Source organism: Xiphophorus maculatus, chromosome 19 (genome assembly GCF_002775205.1).
Source record: "Xiphophorus maculatus strain JP 163 A chromosome 19, X_maculatus-5.0-male, whole genome shotgun sequence".
NCBI classification, from domain to species: domain Eukaryota; kingdom Metazoa; phylum Chordata; class Actinopteri; order Cyprinodontiformes; family Poeciliidae; genus Xiphophorus; species Xiphophorus maculatus.
Window position 1 is genome coordinate 23017594 of NC_036461.1, and position 24978 is coordinate 23042571.

General features: G+C 40.2%; 2 protein-coding genes and 1 long non-coding RNA gene across 5 annotated transcripts; all 3 read right to left on the minus strand.

Moving 5' to 3' along the window:
* Positions 1-1122: 1122 nt before the first annotated feature.
* LOC102231008 (probable carboxypeptidase X1) lies at positions 1123-24004 on the minus strand. Of its 3 annotated transcripts, XM_023352514.1 has the most exons (13): positions 23596-24003; positions 14037-14146; positions 11922-12061; positions 11690-11774; positions 9501-9651; positions 9257-9345; positions 8997-9120; positions 6320-6516; positions 5445-5624; positions 4391-4685; positions 3308-3447; positions 2621-2723; positions 1123-1533 (listed from the first exon to the last, which is right to left on the minus strand). In XM_023352514.1, the coding sequence occupies exons 1-13, from the start codon at positions 23900-23902 to the stop codon at positions 1229-1231; spliced, it is 2226 nt and encodes a 741-aa protein (XP_023208282.1). In that variant the 5' UTR covers positions 23903-24003; the 3' UTR covers positions 1123-1228. The 3 variants fall into 3 exon arrangements, with proteins under 3 accessions (XP_023208282.1, XP_023208283.1, XP_023208284.1); XM_023352515.1 differs by lacking the exon at positions 14037-14146 and having other exon boundaries at positions 11917-12061; positions 23596-24004; XM_023352516.1 differs by lacking the exon at positions 14037-14146 and having other exon boundaries at positions 23596-23702.
* Positions 16306-16904, minus strand: LOC111612195. The gene is made up of 3 exons (XR_002754463.1): positions 16757-16904; positions 16561-16673; positions 16306-16488 (listed from the first exon to the last, which is right to left on the minus strand). It is a non-coding gene; the product is annotated as an uncharacterized LOC111612195 (long non-coding RNA).
* On the minus strand, positions 18360-19843 carry LOC111612194 (piggyBac transposable element-derived protein 3-like). The gene is made up of 2 exons (XM_023352517.1): positions 19509-19843; positions 18360-19400 (listed from the first exon to the last, which is right to left on the minus strand). Exons 1-2 carry the CDS (start codon positions 19699-19701, stop codon positions 18922-18924), a joined length of 672 nt encoding a protein of 223 aa, XP_023208285.1. The 5' UTR covers positions 19702-19843; the 3' UTR covers positions 18360-18921.
* Positions 24005-24978: the final 974 nt, after the last annotated feature.

A 24978-nucleotide genomic window follows, 5' to 3' on the forward strand; every position in this document is an offset into this window, starting at 1 on the left:
ATTTTTGTTAAGAAGCGAGTCTGTAGAAAAGCGAATCAATCTAGTGTTTTTGCAGAATTTTTGCTCATTTTGAACCTCAAAAATACACAAAAAAGCCGAGTAATGATATTTCAGGCTGTTATATTTTCTCATTTATATGATTATTGCTTACGCTCAGTAAAAACCCCAAAATTAATTCTCTCAGTAAATTACAATTTTATTACATTTCCACGAATTACTGCGTCAGTGCAACGTGGCGTGGAGGCCATCAACTTGTGGCTCCGCTGAGGTTAATGGAAGCCCACGTTGCTATGACAACAGCCTTCAGGCCATCTATAGTATGGGGTTAAAGGTCGAGAATTATCTGGTCAATACAGTACACCTGTGGTGGTGTACTGTATTGAAAAAGCTGTACATGTAGTTACGACTGTGAACACCAGGGGGCGCGACCGTTCCGTGGACGTAGCTGAAGCGTTCTTTTTTCTTTATTGGAGTTAGAAACTGAAGGTTGTCGAGGCAGACCTGCGTCGTCTCAATAAACCTTTTTTTCTTTAAAGTAGGATTGAACACTCTGCATTTTATTAACATTCAACTGACACTTTATTTCTCTGTCCTTCACTATAAACTTTTGACATTTTGCAACATGAATTATCACATTTATTTGGGCGTTTGAGGCCCCCAATGCAGAAAGACGATGTGACATATATCAGACCAGCTGACAGAGATTCACATTCTACTTAGTATACAAGAAAAAAAAAAAAGAACAACAGGAGAAACTACCTGATTTCCCCCCCTAATTATCCAGTATGTTTGATGTTCTATAAATAGTGCCATGCTCAGGTTTTGACGCCCCTAAAACTTTTTTTCACATTTGGCTGCGTTACCCCCCACAAATTAAAACTGTTGCAACACAAATCCCGAGAAATGACGCTTCTGCGCACATATTTTACTCTTCCGTAACTAATTCGCAGTCACTAACAATAACAGCTCTGCGTTGGTTCATCACATAAATTTCCCAGTAAAAGTTGTGACTGTAGCACAATGTGAAAAAGCTTTAAGTGATTTTGCAAGGCACTGTAAAAGGATGTGTATTCTTTTTCTTTTCTCGGCACAGCTGATCCTGCAGTAGAAGACAATTTTTCATTAAAATCAGTTACATTTCACTTCTTTTTTTTTTTTTTTAGCCAATAATCCATGTCATTTCAGAGTCTTCCTCGGCCCTTCGTCCTCTCCGATTCCTCTCCGGCCCTCATGAGGAGCGCGCTCGCCTCGCCTGGCTCTCTCTGCGGCGGTTGATGGCCTTGGTGCTGGCACGGAGCTTCCTCATCCGGAGAGCGCGGAGCCGCAGCTGGAGGTCCCTCGGGATCTTCTCTCCTTTGGCCCGGAGCTCCTTCAGCCTCTGTATGGGCGTTTTGGTGAGGGCGAAGTCGCAGATCGTCGGATGAGGCTCCAAGCCGACGCGGCAGCTACGCATGGACGGAAAGTATCCCTCGGCCCAAACGACCACCTTGTACTCGCCGGGGTTCAGCAGGCGCCAGTAGTCCCCGTCGGCGGCTGTACGAGGTTGGACGAAAACATAGAGGTTGGTGGGAATGTCTGGTGGTTCAACAGCGAAAACGGGAACATTTCACTGTCTAGCAGGAGAGATGGTGGGATTTTTTTTGCGTAGCCGAGGATAATGTTGCAATTGTAGAGCTCGCTTTACTGCTAGATGTTCCAAAATGTCGCCAATTTTGCGATTGGTGTCAGATAATCTGAGTAGAAAGCTGCGGAATGTAACTTTTATAATATATATGTATATTTATAGGTTTTTGTGTGAGTGTTTTATATATTTTTTTAAAACATATTTGTTAAATATCATGTCGTGACAGTGGTTGTTTCCATTGCCTGTAAAAGAAAAAGTGCAAAAATAAATTTTGAATATAATTTTGCTTAATGGAAACGCAGCAATTTAGAATGAAAAAACAACACATTTTTTGATAAAAAAGTTTTTTCGCTAGGATTAGATGGCTTTTCGTCCGTATCAAGATTAGCGTATTTCGCAAAACTGCGATGGAAACGCTTTATAAGCGTCACGCGAATCACGTGATCAACAACCGGAAGTTACCACTGACAGACCAGACGAAGAGGACACCAAAGCGATAGAGCCATGATGGCACGCCATGTTTTGTAACAACTTATTGCGTGAACAAATCTATTCACGGTTGATTTTTAATCGCATTTCTTATGTAATGGAAATACGGCAACTGCGAAACTGTGGGGGGGTTTTTTTCCTCATTAGTGGAATATTGACAAAGTTTTGTAATGGAAATGCAGCTACTGGATGACACCTTCAACACTCAGTCCTGTCGCTGCCAGCGAATGTAACTTACATAAAAAGCTTTGTTTGGGTAGAAATACAAGATTCCCAGAAAATGAATTTCTCGTGGCGGGAGGGAGACACTCCATGTTTCCACTTTGTGAAGCTAAAAGACACATCTTGAAATCCAACAAATAATTTTCCTGAGCTCGACTCAAACTGAACGAGAACTAGAGAGAACAACCAAAAAAAAAAAAAAAAAGTACATTTCCTGTCACATTTTCATTTGCCCTGATAGAAGGGAAGCTAACCGGCAGGTTGAATGAAAACTGCAGGACTGACCTGATCTGATGTCGTGGTCGTGGTCTTCCACCTTGACCACAGCGTTTTCTATTCCTCGTTTGGTGCTCTTGTCTCTGATGACGCCTTTAATTCCTCTGTGAACCTGAGCGAGGGAGGAAACCTGGCGTTGAGGCTGATGATGTGCTGCAGCTCCAGTAAGAAGCTCTCACACACACACACACACACACACACACACACACACACACACACACACACACACACACACACACACACACACACACACACACTCCTTCATGTCACACTCTTTGTGACCACCAACAAGCTGCCAAACATTTGAACAGTCGAACAAAATGCAAACTACTAGGAATTTTGTTGTTATTTTTATTTCTCCTTTTCTTTTCATCAACTTTATTTTGTTTTCGCTTTTGTGCGGCACTTTGGTGCCGTTTTGAACCTGTTTTTAAAGTGCTGCATAAGTAAATTTGACATTAAAGAACCATGATTTTATTTCTATTTTTAAAACCGTCGGGAAGACATGGGTTTCCTTAAGGATCAATCCACTAACATGTAATCGTTGTCAGGGTGACCGTTAAGGGGCTAAGTTTTAAAATAAAGAAAAAATGTAAAAACTTTGTAAAAAAAAAAAAAATAAATAACAATAATGTTGTTGATATTTATGGAGATAATAATAAAAAAAACACATCTGAAAGAGTTGTGGAGACTGACCTGCTCCATGTAAACCAGAAGAGACTCCTTATTGTTCTCCCACTCCACAGGAAGCTCACTGGCATGAGGGAACTTATCGCAGGACAGCTCCACGGTCACCTCCAAGCAGTTGGTGTGCAGGTAGCTGAAGTCATTCATGCCTGCAGAAAAGACACAAAGTAAAAATATGCCAAGCCGAGTCTAATCTCAAATGGCGCAGTCATATTTATTAATCCTTCGCCACCAAACAGGAAGTGACTGTATTTTCCATCAGGCGGCCAGATTTCACATCACGGTCGATCTGAACATGACTGAAGGTCATTCTTAAGGCTTGCTCTCAGTGCCACGCATGGAATAATAAGGAAATGTACTAACGTCCAACTAAAGCAGAAAGTCCTGAAATATGTTGATTAAAAAAAAAAAAAAAAAAGTCTCTCTCGTAACTTTTGGATTTGGGAAATGGAAATCATTTTGATAATCCTACCTGGCCTAAAACAGGAAAAGATTAAACCAATTTAATGTCAGATGATAAGAAAAAAAAATGTATTAGGGCCGTTGTGTATATTTATATTTATATATAAACAACAACATTTCTGAGCTCCAAAAGGGGGAAATTTGTTAGAAAAAAACCAAGAAATTTTCTAGAAAAAATTTGGGACTTTCGAAACTCAGGAGAAAAAAAAATCTAGATTCTCAGATTTTCTAGTTTCTAATCTCAGAAATTCCATAAAATCTTTGAGACTAATCTCTAAATTTAGGAGGGTTTTTTTTTTACTAGCAAATTTTCAACTTTTCAAAGTTGGAAATTTCCAAGTGTTTTAGCGGTAATGTACTCTCTTTTTTGAAAAATCTACAGTGGCATTACTTTGTCGTATTAAATTTTTTTATTATTATTCTGCATCACGCAAAAGAGAATCTGTTTTACTCCTGAATTAATGGTGAGAAAAGACTGGAGCTTTCAACAAATTCAAAACGCCGTTAGTGAACAGTGTTTTGGTCCCTCCCTTTGTCTGTTACGCTAAACTAAAACCAGACAAACCTCTTAACTTCCCTACTCAGCACTTTTTTTTGTTAGTTTTTTTCTTTATAACTCCGGTGACTCACTGCCTGGGACCGTGTGCCAGGCTCCGCCGTTGATGATGTTGTTGTGCATCTGGAAGTCTTCGTAGTGGCAGATGCGGCGGTCCGGGTTGGCCAGCACCAGGTGCGTGGAGGCGTACACGGTGGCCAGCCAGCGGAAGAAGGCGTCGTCCGCCGTGGGGGTGTTCTCCTGGGGGGCCCAGTCGCGGGTGCAGTCGAAGGGATACGTGACGACCAGCTCCCCGCCGTGGAGGTTTGCGCTGAGCACGAAGGGAATATCCTGCATCCAGCTGATGACGGCGCGGGTCTCTGGCGCAACCTGGGCAGAGGCGGAAGAAGGTATTAGCGTTCTCAAGCGAAGTGGGGCGGATAAAGAAAAAGAAAAAAAATGGAACTTTCTATCATATCAGTGAGAAAAATACCAGCATGATAAAGTATTGGGGGCTGAACCCAATGCAGGCGACAAGTTTTACCCTTTTACTTATTGAAAAAGGGGGAAAGAGTGCATCCTTTGTGGTTCACTTCAATGTAATGTGCTACTTTTTGACGGTCTGTCGTAAAATCACAAGGTTGTGATGAAATGAGATGAGATTAGGAAAAAAGAGGGTGGAAATACTAGTGCAAAGCAATGTTTGGAAAGAAACTGCTGATCTTAAATGGAAACCACTAATTCTTTCTGCTCAAAATGACAACATTCGGAGTCATTTTCAGGTTTTCCGGTTTCTTTTACTTGGAAAAGATTGAGCTGTTAATTTCCGTAAACAGGGAAACTGACTGAGCAGGATTATTCTCAGGAAAACTTCTGGCTCTTGGCTTTGGAAATGTTTTCCAATCCAAGTATCGCGTGCCGCTAAATCCAGATTTTAAGGATATACTTCTTCATCTTTTGCCTGCGCTTCTCTCTCTAGTAACATTTTTATGCAAAAGTTCGGAGCTCTGAAGATTCCTAGCCTGTGAAACTCATTAAAGAATACAACATTTGGTGTTCAGAGATACAAAAAATTCAAAATATTTGACATTTAGACTTGTTAATTTTGCCTCCTGTGGTGGAAAAAAAACCCCAGTTACTCCTCCTTACCATGGCGTCTTCCTGCGTGTAGTACTCTGGGATGGGGATGTAGTGGTTGGACACTTTAGATGGATCAGCTGCAGTCTCCTGGGCATCCCACATGATGTTGTTGAGATCTGGAAAGTTATGATTCATGTCGATTCCTTCGTAACTGTACCGCCCTTCGGCCCAGCCGGCCAGTTCTGAGCCCTGCAGCCAATCAGATCGGCCCGTCAGACACGGCGTCAGGAATGTCAACGAACACATTCAAATACAATGATGTACAACGCAACTGTGAGATGCCCCTTTGCCATAACTCTGTGACATTACAGACCTAAAATCCATTTTAGGGTAGTTTTCTTCTTTCATTTGTCTTTTTTTTTTAAGACCTAAAAGGAGTTTGACTTTGTAATTTAGCACATTGAAGTTGGGCTTCTGTCTCTTTAAGAAACTCTTGCTCTTTCTGAAACTTCGCTGTCAGAAAGAAGTCAGAGAAGTCATCACAACATGGCTCCTCTGTTAACCCTTTAACATTTTTACCAGCGTTTCACCTCGTGTAATGAGATGCTCAGTTTCCACCAGGTGGTTTGCTAATTCTTCTGGCTAGTCTGAAGGAGCAGAGTGGGGACGTCCTCGAAGGCGGCGCCAGGTCCACCCGGGCATTTTGCACAGTTGAATGGTTTCCAGGAGTGATTAAAAAAAAACCATCTCCAAACATGCATGAAAGAATCAAGGCAACGCTCCAGGTATGTTTTTGATGACACAATAACTTCATAATATGACGTAAAGCTCAAAAACGCCCCTTTAAAGACAACTATTCTTATTGTTTTCTTCAAGGAAAACAATAAGAATAGTTTTGAAGACTTTCTGACGGCTCTGCATGAACGGCGTCCAGCAGCACCCACCTTCTTGTAAGCTACTTCATGTCCGTCGGGGTTCATGGAGGGCAGCAGGTGGATCCGCGTCTCTGTGACCAGCCGTACGACGCGCTGGTTGCCCTTTTTGTACTCTTTGCATAAATACTGCATGAGGTTTAGGACGAGCTCTCGACCCAGGGCCTCGTTTCCATGCATCCCCGCCACGTAGCGAAACTCTGGCTCACCTGCCAAGAGCACAGTTTAGAGGGTAATTATAATGGGTCGTCAGAGGGGCAACGGAGTTTATTTAAACTCTGGCTCTTATTTTTCTTCGTAGTCCAGGGGGGAAAAAAGGAGCAGATTCCTCACTCAGATTACATTTTTAGAGTTTTGAGAAACACTTTTGAACTGGACCACTGTCAAGCTCTGACTGCCTAGATCACCAGCGGACGTTCCTGAATGGAAAAAAAGCAACAAAAAAAATCCAAGTATTCAAGATCCCTCAAAGATTTCACATCTGCTGTGTCTTTTATGTTACCGGAGATTTTATTTAATGGAGCGATGTAAGGTGGTGTGATATTGTGAAGTGGAAAGAAAATAATATTCTGTGGGATAAAATCTAAAACTTGTGACATGCAGTTGTTTGCAGGCGCTCTGATGCCCCTAAATAAAATGCAGCGCAGCGCGACGCCACCAGGAGGCATCGTTTAATCTGCCTTTGGGATCAAACTTTGGAGCTTAAATTTAATTGAATTTGAAGAAACAAACTTGTTTCCAGAAACAGATTAGCCACTGAAAAATTCAAGATGGCAGCCATTTTTCAAAACAGCCACCAGGGTCATCAAGAAAGATTTATTTGTGCTCCAAATATGGCAATATTGATCTCAGATTGATTTGTGTGTGTGTGTGTGGGAGAAGGCGGGGGGGGGGTCAAATCGTGCATAATTGGACCAATGGAATCATATTTATTGATAATGTTTTGATTTTTCAAGATGGCCACCATAGTTGTCATGAAAAATGAATTTTTGCAATAAAATTACCAGTTAAAATAATAATAGCTACATAGTTTGAACCATAGGAATCACATCAATTTGTACTAAAATCGGCAGTGGGCACAGCTAACCAAAACGTTAGCTTCACTAACCTATAATTAGCTAAACAAGAAGCTACGCTAACGTTAAACGTATAACAAAAATTAGCGGAAGCTAACGTGAACCAGACATCTTAATCTCCATCCAGCTGATGACCGATTTGAGACTCACAAACGGCAAAGTAATCAACTCCAGTTTCTGACTTTTATCGCTTTAAGTTGATACATTTTATGGCAATAATTGGTTTTGAAAAATGGCCGTCGCCCTGAAATTCAAGCGGCTTATGGGAAATGTGGAAAACATACAAACTGAGGTGTGAGCATGCTATGCTAAATTTGATGTTTGTATCCGCACTTAAATGTTTGGGGTTTTTTTTACAGCTGCAGTATCTGCAGAGTTCTCAGAAACTACAAGTTTTCATGCCTTCCTTGTGGTTTGCATCGGAGTCACACTCAGCCACAAAACCACTTTTATTAACAGCAGCTGCAGAATGAACGCGTAGAATGAAAAAAGAAGAACAGAAGGATTTAAGAAATGTATTTTTCTAAGAACAAAGCAGAACATGCTGCACCGCATTTGATTTATTTGTGCTTTTCGGCACACATGGAGAAACCAGAGCTAGCATTAAAGCACAAGTCTGAATGTCTGAAGACAATATAACAAGGAAATCAAAAAGTTAGTTTACACAAGCGAGGCCCTCTCTAGAGTCTCGGCCTCACCAGGTCGCTCTGCTGAAGGAACCAGGCTGTGTAAACACTGCAGGATGTCCAACTGGGCCTCCGAGCTGCTAAAATCTCAACAACCTGAGGAGACCTTTCCTATAAAATCATGAATGAACCTTGATTAACCACAGTTTTTGGGAAAGTGTTTTTGGTTTAGAGCTAAATTTGCCAAAAATATTTCTCAGATGAAAAATTGTGGGAACACACTGGAGATTTTACAATCTAATGTTTAATCTAAAGTGAGTTGAAAAGACGTTACATAAGGTTTCTGTTTCAAGAATCAAGTTTGTTTGGGTTTTCGTTTGAAACCGAATTTTGTATTTACTCGGGTAATCTTTGACTTATATTGAAATATGTTGGAGGATCAGATTGATAAACTGATTGATTTTTGACCGTTTACAATGAAAGATATGCCAGTCCGATATTAATATCTGTATCGATCCTGACGTTAAAAAAAATTTTAGATCGGGTATTGATCCATCAGGTCACATCTGTTCAGTTTAATTCGCTTTGTGCTCTGAATGATTTCTGTTTTTATTTTTATTTTTCATCAGTTTCTTATTTATTTTACATTGTCTGTTATATTCATGATGAACCAATTAAATTGTGCTGTTTTTGAATGTTTGACTAAGCTAGTGAAGCCATTGGTGTATTGAAGTGTGTAGACATATTGAATAAAACTGTAATTCAGTATATTTATGTCTGTGTTTAAAAAATAAAAAAAGAAACATTTTAAGTCAATTTAGCACTGTTTTTATGTATCGGATCGTATCGGCCAATACTAACCCTCAGATATCAATATCAATATGGATATCGGTATCGGAAGTGAAAAAAGTGGGTCGATGCGTCCCTACGTTCAAACACCTGGTATCTAAAATCGAGGATTCATCTCATCTCTTTAGCAGTTCTTACCGAGTTCATGTTTCCCAGGGTTATCCGATATCTCCATGACGTAGAGTTTGAGGCCCGTGTAGCTCTTGCCGATGGTGTAGATGCGGGTGATGTCTGGACACTCCTCGGTCACGGACTTCATGAGCTGCAGCGTCGGAAAGATATGCTGAAGTAGAAAGCCTTCGGAGGGGTTAAATCTGGAGCCGATCTGCCGACAGTCTGACTAAAACCTTCTGCTTCAGCTTTATGGGAGTTGAGGTTACTCATCGTCTGGCTTTTACCTTTCTCATCTCTTTGTAGTCATGGTGTTTGAAGTCCAGATTATCCCTCGAGCCTCTTTCCTGCTGGTCGGGGTACGGATCTGTTGGATCTATGGGGAAAGACCAACGAACAGTAACTTGGTTTTGCTGACCTGGACTCGCCTCAGGGATAGTCAGTGTCCTGTTTTGAAAGTCAAGGATGCGTGGCAATGACTCACTAGAGGCGACACACTCTGTGGTTCAGACCCGGTAAATGTGTGCGTACCGTGGACACGGCAGCCGAGTATCTCGGCCCTGAGGCAGACGGTCCCGTTGGAGTACCAGGTCTGAGGGTTGATGCGGATGAAACGGGCCACAGTGGGGATGGGAAGGAGCCCGAGAACAGGAGCCTCCGGGTTCTGGTTCCCTTCGAATATCTGTATGATTCAGGGAGCAATCGTACACAATGCCTTTTTATCGGGATTTCAGAAAGAGGTAAGGACAGTAAAATAATTTTAGTTTCATACCTCAAAGGTCTTATGCTTGTACTTGTAGCAAAAGTTGGGTCTAGGTATGAAGGGGGCTGAATCCAGTAGGGACCCACCACATATTAACATGAAATCCCAATAAAATACCTTAAAGTTTGTGACAGCAATGCAATCAAATATGAATTTGTTCAATATTTTACCATGCCACTGTTGGTTTGACGATTTAAGAAACTAAAACTGCTAAACTATTCAATGGGAGTGACTTTCTTGTCAGGCATGATTATAATGGCCACCTGCATTTCCGTCCAAAAGCTTTTACTGTAAAAATATATATCAACAATAAAAGAAAGTGGCAATGATCGTAAACAAAACGCAAGAATTTTCATTGTATTTGAAAGGTGATGAATAACCTACAGCCTAAATAACTTGTTAAGTACTTGCTTATTTCCACAATCTACGTTCTAATCAGATGTAGTTTAGCATTCTTTTGAAGTAAGTATACAACATATTTTGTTTAGTTTGACCCTCAGTTTATGTTTTTTCTGTAAAGTAAATCCTTCTGCAAACAGTAAAGAAAACTACGGATCAGAGCCATGCTTTTATTTTCTAAAATTCTTGACATATTTCAAAGACAAACCGTCTGAAAACATGACCTCCTCGGCATCGAGAGTTGTCTAGGAATGGAACAGAAAGCAGACTTCTTTTTTCTCCCCTCCTTTTTCTTTTTCTCCTACTTTTTCCTGGAAAGAAATCCAATTTTTTTTCCCGTAGATGGACATGTGGTGTTGAAGGAAAAACAAAAATGCTTGAGGTTGCAGACTCAGAACAAACCCTGGATGACTTTGGGCTTCAGCTTAATTTGTGTTTTACGTCTGATTTTGTCATTATGTAACGGGTGAATTTTTCCTTGAGTTTGTTTAAGTCTGTCTACTTCTTCACAGCTGGTTTTTGTTTCCTACTGCATTATTTATTCATTAACCCAGGGCCGGCCCAAGGCATAAACAAACTAAGCAGCCGCTTCGGGCCCCATGATTCTCCTGCTTGGCTCTGTATATTTCTGAGGTATTTTTGGCTTAAAAACGCCGTGTTTGATAAATAACAAATAATTATTGTTATTTGATAACAATAATTAAAACTTCCCAATGTTTGGGGGCGTGCCGTGGTGGTGTAGCGGTTAGCGCGACCCATATTTGGAGGCCTTGAGTCCTCGACGCGGCCGTCGCGGATTCGACTCCCGGACCCGACGATATTTGCCGCATGTCTTCCCCCCTCTCCTTCCCCGTTTCCTGTCAGCCCACTATCACATAAGGGACACTAGAGCCCACAAAAGACCCCCTGGAGGGTAAAAAAAATTAAAAAAATAAAAAACTTCTCAATGTTTGACCTTGTCTAGCAAAATGCTTTTTACGTCAGGCTACATGGCTGCTACATCAATGAACTGCTCTAGGCTGTAGTTGGTGACATGTTGTTGCTGCTGAATCATTTTGTGGCCAAAACGAACATTATTTTTTACATCAACTTCTAAGTTATGTGAAACTTCTGTTAAACGATTTATCTGCTTTTAAAATAATACGAAGACGATGAAAATTGGTCTGTAAAACTTTAAAAGTTGACAGTATTGGATTAAACGCATCATTATGTGACACGGTACATTTAAATTAAGATTAAACAAACGTGGCCCCAGAATATTTGGGAAGGAGTGGAGGTCAGACCCCCATACTTGAAGCTACTGGTGAGATAGTTGTTGAATTCAAAAATAGTTTGTTGATAACAAAGGGAAGCTAAATGCATTTTTTTTTTTTTTTAAATAATTAAAGGGTTATTGTAAATAGTAATGGCTGTAGGCAGAAAAGATCTCCTGTGTCAGTCTGTGTTTGTTTGAATAGGAATTTGAAGAAGCCTCCAATTCAAAGCACTTTATTTTTGGTAAAAAATGAACATGTTAGGCAGCTTCAAAAGTCTCTTAAGATCAAACGACAGGTCTTACCGCCTCGTCTGTTCCGTTCATGCAGGTCTGCCACTCCACAGTGTCGTTACTCAGCTGAACCTTGTAGCTCTCGACCCAATCCCAACTGCAACACCAACCAAACGCAACACATTCAGTCGTTGACGCAACGAAAAAAATGAAATCTGATTTCCACAATGAACTGATTGTGACCAAATATATTTATTTTTACTTGTGTGTGCGTCAGTCATAGAAAACTGTGATAGTACCTGACCTCCAGATTGAGTTCCTGCCCTGCAGGATGACGCCGGTGAACAGGGTGAGGCGAATGGCGTCCACTTCCAGCCACTGGTGCTGGTCCTTGAACGCGGCGCACCAGGCTCCGTCGTACTGATCTCCGTCTTCGATCCCCGACTGCAACAGAAAAAAAAAAAAAAAAAGGAAGAAGGAAGAGGAATAAAATCATGTCTCTTTCTTCTTTATTTTCTTTTTGTCAGCTGCAAAAACCCATCGGTGGGAAACGTTGCATGGGAGTTTCTCGGTGTTGCATAAGTTGGCCTGCTTACAGCTTAACTGCTTTCAGATGGCGAGCGGAGGAGTGTGCAGTAAATGTAAGCTCTGTGTTGAACCCAATTTCTTGCAGACCTCCTGCGCAGACGAACTGTTTAAAAGCCGGGAACCTGTTAGGAAAACAAAAGTTCTCTGCTGTGCAAAAATGTTCAGACTCTTTCAGATGTTTGGAAGAGAGCGAGACAAAGGGAGCACGACGGGAACTGACACAAGGCTTCCAGCACTGATTCTGATTCAAATTCTGAAAAGTGCGGCACGCATTTGGCCGTCCGCCGACAAGCCGGACAAGAAGAGAAGCGGTCCAGGGTGACTCCGGAGGTGACTGTGTGTTGCAGAGAAGCATGGCGGTGGCAGCATTATGCTGTGGCGACATGCGAACTGGCCTTTAGATTCAGCTGCCTGTCAGATACTCTTTCTGTTGAGCTGCGGCTGACACTAAATACGTCCTGTATTAACTTGTACCGAAAAAATGAAACAACTTTTTAAAAAATCAAGTGAGTTACAGGTAATTAAATTAAGTTCACCCAAGTGATTATACTGAGTTTATTAAATTGCCATGTTAAGCAAAGGTTAATAAAAGAAATCAATTCATTATATGTAGGAAATCAAATCTTTTTTTCTTTATTTTTAAAGCTGGAGCTCCATTCTCTTCTCTCGGTGCGTGTACACTGGGAAATAAATGAGCCAACTTTTAAAAAAAAAGTATTTTGTTGCAGCTAATTTTAGTAGGTTTTCTTTTCCTGATTTGAATAACTCTGAAATCAGAATTATGTATCACTTGAACAAAACTTATTAAATTACCTGCAGTAAAACTAGAGTGCAGCTTTTTAAAGTCGCTTCGAATCTTTCCAGTGACGCTACAACAGTTACTGTTATTTATGCGCCGCGTGCTCTTTGTTTGTCTTTGGGTTTTCTTTTCTCTCTTTCTGCAGACTTTTAGGGCGTTCTTCTCTCCATGCTTCTTTCTCCGTCTTTCTCCTTCGCTCCCTTTAAGTCTTTTCCCTCACCTTTCCCCCTTCTTCTTTTTTTCTTTGCCTGTGTCCACTGCGTTTGATGTAAACTCGAAGCAATTTGTAATAAACTTTTTCATATCCAGGAGCACGTCGCGGTGAAACCTAGAAGAAAACCTGCGAGAGGCTGCAGACGGCTGGAGTCTGGGACTGAGGCTGCGGGTTCAGATTTTAGTTTGTTTCTTTTTATATAATAATCTGATCTACTGTATATTGACTTATCAAACGCAGCGTATAACGTCTTACTTGCAAACGTATATCACGTAGCAAACTTTAATCGGGATCTGTTCCATAAATTGGAAGATGCACTTTAAGTTTGTCAGATTAAAAGTATCTTTTGAAAGTAGCATCCTAAAATTGGGTATTACATATACCCTTCAGTAAGCCCACATTTCTGTAATAATTTTTTATTTTTATTTTATTGGTCTGATGTGATATTCTAATTTTAAATGTCAAGGTTTTCATGAACTGCAAACGGAAAATCACCATAACTAACAGGAGTAAAGGCTTTCGAACGTCCATCTGTGTGGAATGAATCTATTTTGTGATAAAGTCCCTGATCTCAATTTACTGTTTAATCATTTTCTAACGTATTGAAAGGGTTTTTGAAGTCAGACGACTTTCTTGCGGAATAAGAACGTGATTCATTTTTAGTCTTCTTCCAAAGAGTTAAAACGTTTTTTGCCGTTACATGCTGCTGTATCGCCAAACACTACGACAGGCGATCATTTTACCGACTTTATCCCTTTTTCAAGGTCTCAAGCTGTGAGTTTCCTGTGTCGTCTCAGTGAGCTCTGCCGAAGGCTGACCTGGATGTTCAGCCTCCCTCTGTGGGGACCCAGACCCGTCCTCTCCTGGGACGAGGCTCGCATCTGGCTGTCGTCGACTCTCAGCGACTCCAGGCCGAGCGGAGGGCAGTCTGCGAGCAAAACAACAAGTCACAAAGACGTAAAACATGACGTCTCCAGACGCAGTTCCTCGGCCGCGGTGGGAAACTGTGACGACTTGAGGGTTGGGAGCTCGCCTCCTGGTTTGTTGACGGATTCAGCGAAACACAAGATGGATGACGCAGAAATGAGGTTTTGAGCGGGTTGTTATGATTAAATACCGCTAATCAGCTCTGTGGAAGGTTTGAGGCCCTCAACTCCTCCAGAAAGGCCGGGTCGGGCCGGAGGAGGACGCAGATAAAACCAAGTGCCAGAGGGTCTGGATGTAATCTGAGACAAGCCGAAGGCCGAAGTAAAAAAAAAAAAAAAGAAGAAATGTTTAGCAAGAGCAACGTGAGAGGAGCTCCGGCTGCAGAGAGGTTTATGGATTCTTAACCATGAGAAATGCTGCGGTTAATCAAAAATGCTTCTAAAATATACTTTAAGATAAAGGAAGACGCTCTTATGGCAAAGGATTAGGACCACTGAAAAAGAGCTTTTTTTTTCTCAGATTTCTGACTTTAATCTCAAAATTTTGACTTTTCCTACACAAATCCTGGATTTTCTTTCTCTCAGATTCCTGTGAAAAGCAGTCTTCTTTTTTTTTTTTGGTCCAATCCTCATCTTCTTCCGTACACCTTAAATGTCATCGGAAATTTAATAAAAAAGTTCTTATGATGACTGTTTGTCAAATAGAGGTTTTCAGCAACTGTGACAGCGGTCCCTACTGTCACACAGAGATCTGAATGGTAATCGTTTTCTGTTCATCCCTAACATTGGGTCACATATTGATTAGTGAATAGTTTAGATTTGTCTCTTTAAAATGATTTCCATTAGGATGACTCTTCAGTTAACTATTTGCAGTGCACACATTTAGTTATCTTTATCTGTCAGTTTTTTATGTATTTTTTTGTTAAATGCAACAAATGAATTTCTTCTTCTGTTGAGTTACCAGTTTCCTCTGGAGCTGCTGCCGGAGCCACACAGAAGAGCTCCAGCTGATTGCTGTCCTTTTATGACTGGCAAACCTCCTCAGTGGATCCTTCCATTTGGTCTTTTTTAGTTTAATTTGACCATTTCTTTAATGTTTCTTCTCTTTGGAAATTAGTTCAGTTCTAATGTTTATTTAATTTAAAGATTTTGTGATGTGTTAACCAGTGTTTGTTGAAGTTCTTGTGTGTTTAATTACCCCCCCTGTGTGTTAGCAGGGGTCTGATCAGCCACTATTTAAGTTCCCCTCATGTCTTGTTTGTTAGCTCAGTTTTGTGCTTGAGTTCTTTGTGTCTCTACCCGAGTTGTACACTGTAAAAAAAAACGGCCTCATTTTACGGTAAAAAACTGGCAGCTGAGTTGCCAGAAGTTTACCGTCTTTATACGGTAAAAGTCTGGCAACCAAAACTGCCAGTTTTTTACCGTATTTCTAAAATACGGTAAAATTCTGGCAACCAAAGCTGCCAGTTTTTTACCGTATTTCTAAAATACGGTAAAATTCTGGCAACCACAGCTGCCAGTTTTTTACCGTATTTGCTAAATGCAGGATTTTACCGTATTTTTGAAATACGGTAAAATTCTGGCAACCACAGCTGCCAGTTTTTTACCGTATTTGCTAAATGCAGGATTTTACCGTATTTTTAAAATACGGTAAAATTCTGGCAACCACAGCTGCCAGTTTGTCACCGTATTTTGTAAATGCAGGATTTTACCGTATTTTTAATATACGGTAAAATACCGTACTTCCTAAAATATTTTAAAAAAAATAAAATGTGGTTTTGCCGTAGTAAATACGGTCATGCTGACTGAGGCATAATATCTACATGAGTGAAAAACACATCCAGACTGTATGATATATTGACATTTTATTGTAAACCCTCCCCCCCAAAAAAAACTTATGGTAAATTACTGGTCTCTGTTCCTACCAGAATTTTACCATACAAATTATAGTACAACAACCAAGGAAGTGTAACTTGTCAAGCATTTCTATACAGAAAGTTATAAAGAAAATAATTTCTAATTAAACAAAAATACAGATTACGAGTAATCCACTTAAAGAAACAATTTCTATTTAAAAAGTCAAGTTAAAAAAAGAACTGATTCTATTTTATGTCCAGTTTCCTCACGGTATTACTGAGATCTGGAAAACAAAAACAAAACAAACAGTATGTGTCCACATAAGAGATAACATATTGTAGAAGACAAAATGGTGATAAAAGGATTCTTGTTCTGGGTTGAGAGTCACAAGTCGCTGAGATCAGACGTTGCTCAGGATGGTTGTAGTCTTCCCAGTCACAGGTTGAAATTGAGACTCGCATGTTGTCAATCGGGTGTTTCCTCTCTGCTGGAAAACAAAAAGAAAAAGTTAGAAAGATGCACTACATGAACATCTTATTCGCTTAAATGTTTGTTTCACCTTTGTTGACTTGCATATGGACACAGGTACTTCAACCAGGTGGTGTGATCATTTCTGACTGAAAATTCAGTAGTTAAACCTTTGTTTGTTGTCAACAGGTGTGATCCTCTGGTCTGCAACCAGACAAAATACACAAACAAAAAACAAATAAAAACAAATATAACTGTTTTAGGCAATTTATGAAATAGATACTCACCATTTATCTGAGTCTCATGAAGGCCAATAGGTTGTCTTCAACCATTTATGTAAGTTACATTTCCTGCAAGCTAGCAGAAACAAAGCTGTAAATGTGAACACTTTTCATACAGGCAAACAAATTGATACAGCTGAGACAATTTATGCTAGGTTAGTTTTTCTCAGTAACTTTTGGTGCATTTCTCGAGTCATTGTTGGCATTTACAAAACAGTAAGCGCATTTCTCAAAACAATTTGTAGAAACAGGAAAAATAGCATTTGTTTGCTTTCAAAATCCTTAGTTCAGCTCTTAAAATCCTGTCTGTTAACATATCAGTGACTCAAAATAATAAGTTATAGTCTCTCTATGTACAGATAAGACAGTCAAATCGATTAGTCATGAGAAGAGACTACAAAAGGATCATTTACGCCAGTATTTCTCAACCCTGGTCCTCAACGCCCCCCTGCTCTGCATGTTTTAGATGTGCCTCTACTCCAGAACAGCTGATTCAAATGATTGGATGACAATCAAGTACTGCAGAAGCTTGTTAATCATCCAGAGATACAATTCAGGTGTGTGGCAGAAGGGAAATACCTAAACCTGCAGGACAGGGTGACGCTGAAGACCAGGATTGAGAAACACTGATTTATGCTTTTGCTATAATTTATTCATGGACCATGCCATGGTGATTCAGAAAGAAAAAGACAGAAATGCAGAGAACAAAAAAAGTAGAAAAGGAGCCACAGGACAATCTCCTCAAGGAAAACTGTACAGTGCTGTAGAAATTACATTACATTTTAATTTCCATAGTCACTTTGTTCCTTAACTCCACTGAGGAATCTTTTTTCCTCAGTGGGGTTAAGGAATGAACAGTAGGGTGGGAGGACCTCCATCAGCATCATGTTGTGGGTCTCAGCCATGTCCTGATGTTGGACTGATGGAAACTGGCAGATGTCCTCAGCCTCTTCTGACTCTTCTTCTGCTTTCCTCCCAACTATTTCCTCCTCAGCCTCACTCCTCTTCTTCTCTCTGGCTGTTCACTCTGCCCAGATACTTGTTCATCAGTTCTCAGACATGTAACATTGTGTTGTGTTCTGACTATATAGAGCATAATGTTGCCAACTGATGGTTCACAAGATGCACCTCCAATCTGTTTCAGAAAACTGGTTGATCGTTGGTTGAGCTAATGGTTCATACACTGACCTGTTAGAGAAACTCAGGACTCACTTGGGAGCAATTTACCAATTCAGGACAGATTTAGAAAATAATAGAATATAAATTAATTAATATATGATTCACATTATGACAACTTTAAGACTTATGCATGTTAAGACTTACACAATGAACTGATGCTATTTTGGAAGTTGAGAATTCAACACAGACACGTTGTTGTCCTGTTGTCCTCATTTTCTGTATACACCCTTTATCCTCCGGGTCAAAATGACCCGTCTTCAATAAACCCCCAATATAAGCAGCTTAATTGAATTTTAAACACCAAATTCTATCTTGTATATTGTCACTCACCACAAAATGTGTGAATACTTGACTTTTCCCTCTCCACTTGAATTTCTATAGCTTAAGAAAAAAAATGTGCAAAATGAGTTTCGAATGCATTTTTATTCATCACAGTGACTAATTTTCTTTTACTTTTCTCCAGTGAACAAGAGGATGTACAATACAAAAATATGAAAAATAACATAACCCATTCAACTAATTGGCACATGTAGGGCAGTATGCAAGTGCACAGCCTTTGCAGATATATTTCTTACACCTGCAGCACACAGTATGTGTTTTACAGTCTGAGGGCAGAACTGACATCTCTTCCTCTTACTTGGCTTAGCTGAGGAAGTGGCTGTGGTAGATGGATCCTCAGGTTGATCAGGAGCTGCTGCACTCTGAATAGCTTTCACAACTGCTGCTGAGGCTTCTGTGTGGGGGACATGCTTCCTTCTTTCAATGAGTGGAGTTACAAGTGCCTTTCCTAGCTGCTCCAGGAACACCCTCTTCTTGTTGTGCTTATGAGACATCCAGGTTGGGTTGATCTCTATCCAAATCACAAAGGCATTGTAGGAGGACACATCAATGATGTTGTGGAAGATGACCAGGGGCCAGCGGGCAGTCATTCTTCTGCAGCTATATGCTCCAATCACCTTATCTAGGTTGTCCACACCTCCTTTGTTTCGGTTTTATTCCAGGATGATGATTGGCTTCCTGTCCTCACGGTCACTAATGTCGCCGTCTTTGTGCAGTGTGCTCAGAAGAACTACATTCTTGTTTTTCTTTGGGAGGTAGGAAACTAGAGTGGTGGTGGGTGTGAAGGCAAACTTTGAGGAGAAGACCTCTCTCTCCTTTGACCCAAGCAGTGCAGGTGGGAGCTCAGGCTTGTTCTTTTGAACTGTACCAACCATGGTGATCTTCCTCTTCAGGAGCTGCTGTCCGAGTTCATAAGAGTTGAAGAAATTGTCACATGTCACATTGTGACCCCTCAGTCCCTCTGTCACATCAAGCACAACTCGCAACCCCTGGTTCTTCTCTGGGCATCCACTGGTTGACTTCCCAGTATAGACTTGCATTTTCCAAGCATAGCTTGATTCAGAAGCCACCCATGACTTGATCCCATATTTTGCTGGCTTGCTGGGCATATACTGCCGGAAAGGACAACAACCTTTGGACAAAAGACATTAGCATCAGTGATTAGTATCAGTGTCACAGAAAACAGTCAAAGAAATCAATAGTGAAAATCACTTTTATTACAAATATGAAAACAGATTACCTCTAAATGGAACCAGTTGCTCATCCACTGTTACATCAGGCTCTGGATTGTAGAGGTAGGGCAACCGCTCCACCCACTTGTCCCATACCTCTCTTATGGCTGCAAGTTTGTCTGTCATACGTCTTGCTGGTCTTGATTCACGGTCATCAAATCGCATCAGTCTTGAGTAGGTGTGAAAGAGTTTGACTGGCATTGTGGCTCGGAAAATTGGCCTTCCACTCTCTGCTCACTTCTGCTACTGATTGATCTGAGACACAACTAAAACTTTGTAACATTTTATGGTTTGTAAATAACTCTGTGACCTTGATTTCAACTCCATTTGCCTCACGGGTCATTTTGACCTGAAGACCATCTTTGTACCTTTTTTTGTACAGCTTACATGGAAATGAGAATAAAAGCAACACTGAACTTTTTCTATTGTCTGGGCCAATCTAGGAAAAGTCTTAAAATCTCAAGTTAAAAAAATTACATTTAGGGGATTGTTTGGGGGGGGGGGGGTTTAACACAGTGGCGGGTCATTTTGACCCGAGGACAACAGGAGGGTTAACATATTTTGATCAAGACGATAAAAGCAAATTACAATTATAAAAGCATAGAAGTGTACATAACCAGCTACATGATGTACAAAAGCAAAACTTGCAAAACAAATTTGTTGATGTGCAGAAGTGACACAGTAATTTGAAGATTGAACAGGTAGTTTTAAGAATTTCAATTCTGTTCTGAGAGATGCACCCAAACTGAGAAAAGCTGTAAAATATTAATATTTAAATTCTCTTATCTTCAAATCCTTCAACTGTCATGGACCCAGTGACTTTAGTGCAAGTATTTTGGGTGTGAGAGTCAAGAGGTCAAAGGAAAATATTAAATAATATCTCTGATGCCAAGCTTTATACTTCTAAGTATTACCAAAGTATTGAAACAAAAGCTAACATGTTCTTCAGAGATTTAACTTGCATGCATGAACATTTCACACTCAAAGTAATTCAAATTAATTATTGAACCAAACTTGGAAAAAGTTGCTTCTGCCATTAACAATAACTTTAAGCACATGTAGTCTGAAGTAGACCAGAAATATAATCTATGCAGCCGTTCCTACAGAAACATTAATGGAAGTGTTGCATCTGTGAAGATTAAATGTTCCATATAGTAAAAATATCTAGCTGCAGTGCATGTACATAAACAGCATGGCTCAGAAACTACACATTTCTTTGTCAGTTGGTTAAAGTTAGCTAACTTCAGTTGAAACCGTGAAAGGGACTCACCTGTGATGTGTTGCCCTTCTCCTCCTGAACGTGCAAAAATAGCAGAAATTTGATTTCAAAGACAGTAGCAGCATCTTGACAAGGACCAGGCCTACTGGGCTCTCAGCACCCTAGTTAGCAACCTTAGTTAGCACAGTGACTTTACTGTGTTGAGTTCAGGACACCACTACAGGAACAGAGTTAAAAGAATCTTGCTGCTGATGCTGAAGGATCAAGCAGCAATGCAAACTAGATAATTATTTGTTTACATGACAAATAACAGTCTCCATTTACTGTAAACCCTACTATTTATCACAATTACAAAATGAAAAACTCTCTAGACCAGGGGTCCCCAAACTACGGCCTGCGTCATTTGGTCTGGCAATGCCGGATCTGGCCCGCCTCCTCATACCAGAGAGCATTCAGTGTATTTTTTCATATATTGTATTTTCTGGTTTGTGGATTTCTCTTCAACCACCAGGGGGCTCTTGAGCAGATGTTAAACTAACTTTCCCTCAAATATATACTAGTCAGTCCCAGTCACCGTTTCACTCACGGTTTTTTCCATTTCCATTCTGGGTAAAAATCTATCTAAAAGCGACCGCGAATGTGTCGTAGTCAGCAACCCCCCCCCCCCCCCCCCCCCCCCCCCCGTCGACAGTTTCAAAGACAGAACAGCCCCCCCCCCCCCCCCCCCGCCGACAATAAGTTTCTAAGGTATCTTTCTCCAAAAACTAAGACCGGCCCCCGAGCAGAGAAAGGAACAGCTATGTGGCCCTCGCAGGAAAAAGTTTGGGGACCCCTGCTCTAGACTATTCTCTACTAATAGCACAATATTCAAAACCAAGTGTGGGATTTGTGAAACTTCAATGATGGGTGACTTTACAACTTGTATGATTTTGGATAACACTAGAATTGTTCTTTATTGAAGTTTCACAAATCAGATAAAGGTTTTACAAATCCCACACTTGGTTTTAAATATTCTGATATGAGTTGAGAATAATCTAGTCCAGATTTGAAGAGTCTAGGTGTTGTAGTTTTTTAGCTAGAGTAAATTAAAGATGCTGATTGCAGTGAAAAATTAGGTGGAATTGCCCTTTAGCCATTTCCCAAATTGGAAGCAGCAATTGGAAACCAACTTCAGCTTCATTCAAGCAAGAGGGGCTAACATACAGTTCTCTTAATGTTAATGATCAAATGCTCTCATAAATGATGGTGGCGTTGGCTGTAGGAGTTTGCTTTGCAATCGGTGGATCGCCAGATCGATGCCTGGTCTACTGCTGAGATTTCAGTTTGGTGTATTAAAGGCATTATTAAAAAAGAAACCAAAATATCACACCAGCATTCTGTTCTTTGTAAAAAATTATTTTGCAGTCTTGTTTACGCTTTTACATTGTAGATCTAAACATCAGCAAAATTTGTAATTTTGGCTGATTGCTACTGTTAAGTTTAGGGTAATTAACTGCTGGCAATATTACAATTTTTTAAGAACTTTACAATTACTTATATTTTTACACTATATTTCTGTATTTTCTACATTCGTGACTGTCACAATTATTTAGGATATATGTTTATTCAGTTATGATAATGCCATGTATTTTCTACGGCAGTATAATGCTGTGAATATTCTGGTCAGTAACTGCTGGCATTTTACAATTTCTTACCATAAATTTACTGCCTTTCTTTGCAGTTTCGACTTACGGTAGTTCCATGTAATTTCTACGGTAATGCAATGTTTTTGGGTACGACGGTCAAAAACTGTTGGTCTTTTACCATTTCTTACCGTAAATTTACTGACTTTCTTTGCAGTTTCGACTTACGGTAGTTCCATGTAATTTCTACGGTAATGCAATGTTTTTGGATACGACGGTCAAAAACTGTTGGTTTTTTACAGTTTTGTACCGTAAATTTACTGACTTTTTTTACAGTGTAGTTTGTTATGTTGACCTCAGTTTTGGGCCCAATTCATCATTTTTGAACTATTTTTTTGGACTTTTTGTAATAAATTAAGAATATTTTTCTTTGGAATCCGTTCAACGTCTCTCTGGCTGGTCTGTTTAAAACCCTCACAGCGACATAAATGTGCCATTTCAATGAGCTGATGCCTCAGTTGTCCTTTGAAATACAGTAGAATCTTCAATAACTGTTTCAACAAACTGTCCTAACTGGGAAGCACGGTGGTGGGAGCGTCATGCTGCGGGCTCTTCTCTTCAACAGCGATAGGAAAGCCAGTCAGAATTGTAAAAAAAAAAAAAAAAAAAAAGATGGATGAGATTGATTCAAAGACGCTCCCCACCCAGTTTGACCTCGTCCTACAAAGCACCGGCCAACCCCGCGCCTTTTTACGCTTCTGTTTTTGTTTTAAACATTTTTTTTTTTTTTTAAACACTCAAAGTCACCAGTTATTTTCTTTCCACTTCACAATGAAACGCCTCTTTCTGTTGGCCTGTGTCAAAATCTAAAGAAATGACATCAAAGCTTGAGGTTGAAGCGAGGCAGAATGCGAAACATTTCGTTCCTAGTTTACTGTTTTATTTATTTGTTTATTTTTTATTTATTTATTTATATTTTTACTGGGCACTGTACGTAACGCGTGTGAGGTCATGTAAAGTCAGATTTGCTCCTCCAGTGAAGTGGAGGGTTGAACGAGATTATCAGAAGAACAAAAACAAAAATTCAAACTTATTCATTTCACAATTTAAAACACAAAGCGATAAAGTGACGCCTGAAATGTCCCTGAATGCATCAGTTAATTAACTGTGGTTTTAATTGAACTTGAGTAACGTTCGCACAAAGCTTCCCGAAATGATTTTTTCTTTGTTTGTTTGTTTGATTTTCAGCCTTACCCAGTTTTGCTTTCTTATCATCTTTCGTGTTGGGATCCCCTCTTCTCCCCTCTTCTCCCCGCTTGTCTGCCCTGGCGTTGCGTTCACTGACCGCAGGACTCGCCGTGGAGCGGAGCGGCTCTGTTCCTGCCGCCGGAGTCGCTCCGTCTCCGCTCCGCTCCGCCGCAGTCGGAGCCTCGGTCCACTTCGCTGACTCAGGGGTCGTGTGGTTCGGTAAGAGAGAAAAACTCTCTGCCGTCCATTCAGCTCCCCGTATAAAACCGGCGAGAGAGAGCAAAGAAGCCAAAACGCACAAGGACTTTTCCATTTTTACTCGGGTTTTTGTTTTTCTTTCTTTTCTTTTTTTCCCCTTCCTCCTGTAGAGTTGTGATGGAGGAGAGAAAATCCTGGGTAGTTAATACCCTGATGGACCCAGACCTCCAACCCTCCTCTTTGAGTCCCACCTTCTCTCTCTCTCTCTCTCTCTCTCTCTCTCTCTCTCTCTCTCTCTCTCTCTCTCTCTCTCTCTCTCTCTCCTTTCCTCCCTCCCACCTAAAATTCCAGCTCGGTTCCCAGGAAAAATGTCAAACTCAGAAATGACTTATGAGCGTTTTTTTTTTGTTTTTTTTGCATAAAATGTGCGCCTTAGTGGCCTATAATGACCCACTTTGGTTAAGTATGTAGTTATCTCAAAAACAATTTCCACCTAAAATGCTTCAACAAGCAAAAACCAAAATGAAGCGAGTATGGAGGGCTGAGAGTTTAAGTAACAAAAAGTTTGTAATGGTCAACAAGGCCTCCAAGGCAAGTCTGTAAATGTACTAACTGATTAGATGTAGCAGCTGCGATTAAGGTTTGAGGAGTTGTGAATGGCAAAAACAATCATTTCAACAATAAATGTGAATTGACTTTTCTAAAAGAAAATAAAAAATTGACAAAAAAATTTGTCCGAGATCAGAGCCTTGTGGAACTGATGTTGGTTTGTGTGCCAAAAACATTTTGCACATGTGCTAACAAAACATCCCTGTCTGTGTTTACTTTTTATTTATTTATGGAACGATTCCTGAATCTTTGAGTTAGAAGAAGCTGTGGATATATAACATATATTCCATCAAATATATTGCAAAAATCATCCCTTTATTTAGCTTTAATCCCTTTGGTTAGCTTTCATTTTTCCACTAAAGCTAACTGATTAGCCTAATTGCTTTGCCTCTTGTGTCCTTATAAGAGACAGAAAGTTACCACTGGATAGCATCTTATATCTATATGTACACACAATATTTGGTATTTAATGCAAAAAAAAAAAGTTGTTTAGAAAGTAATTCACATTTAAATGCTAAAAGTGAGTATTTTTTTGCTGAGCAGGTGCATCCTGTGTTTCAGGAAGACAGGAAACAGTTACAG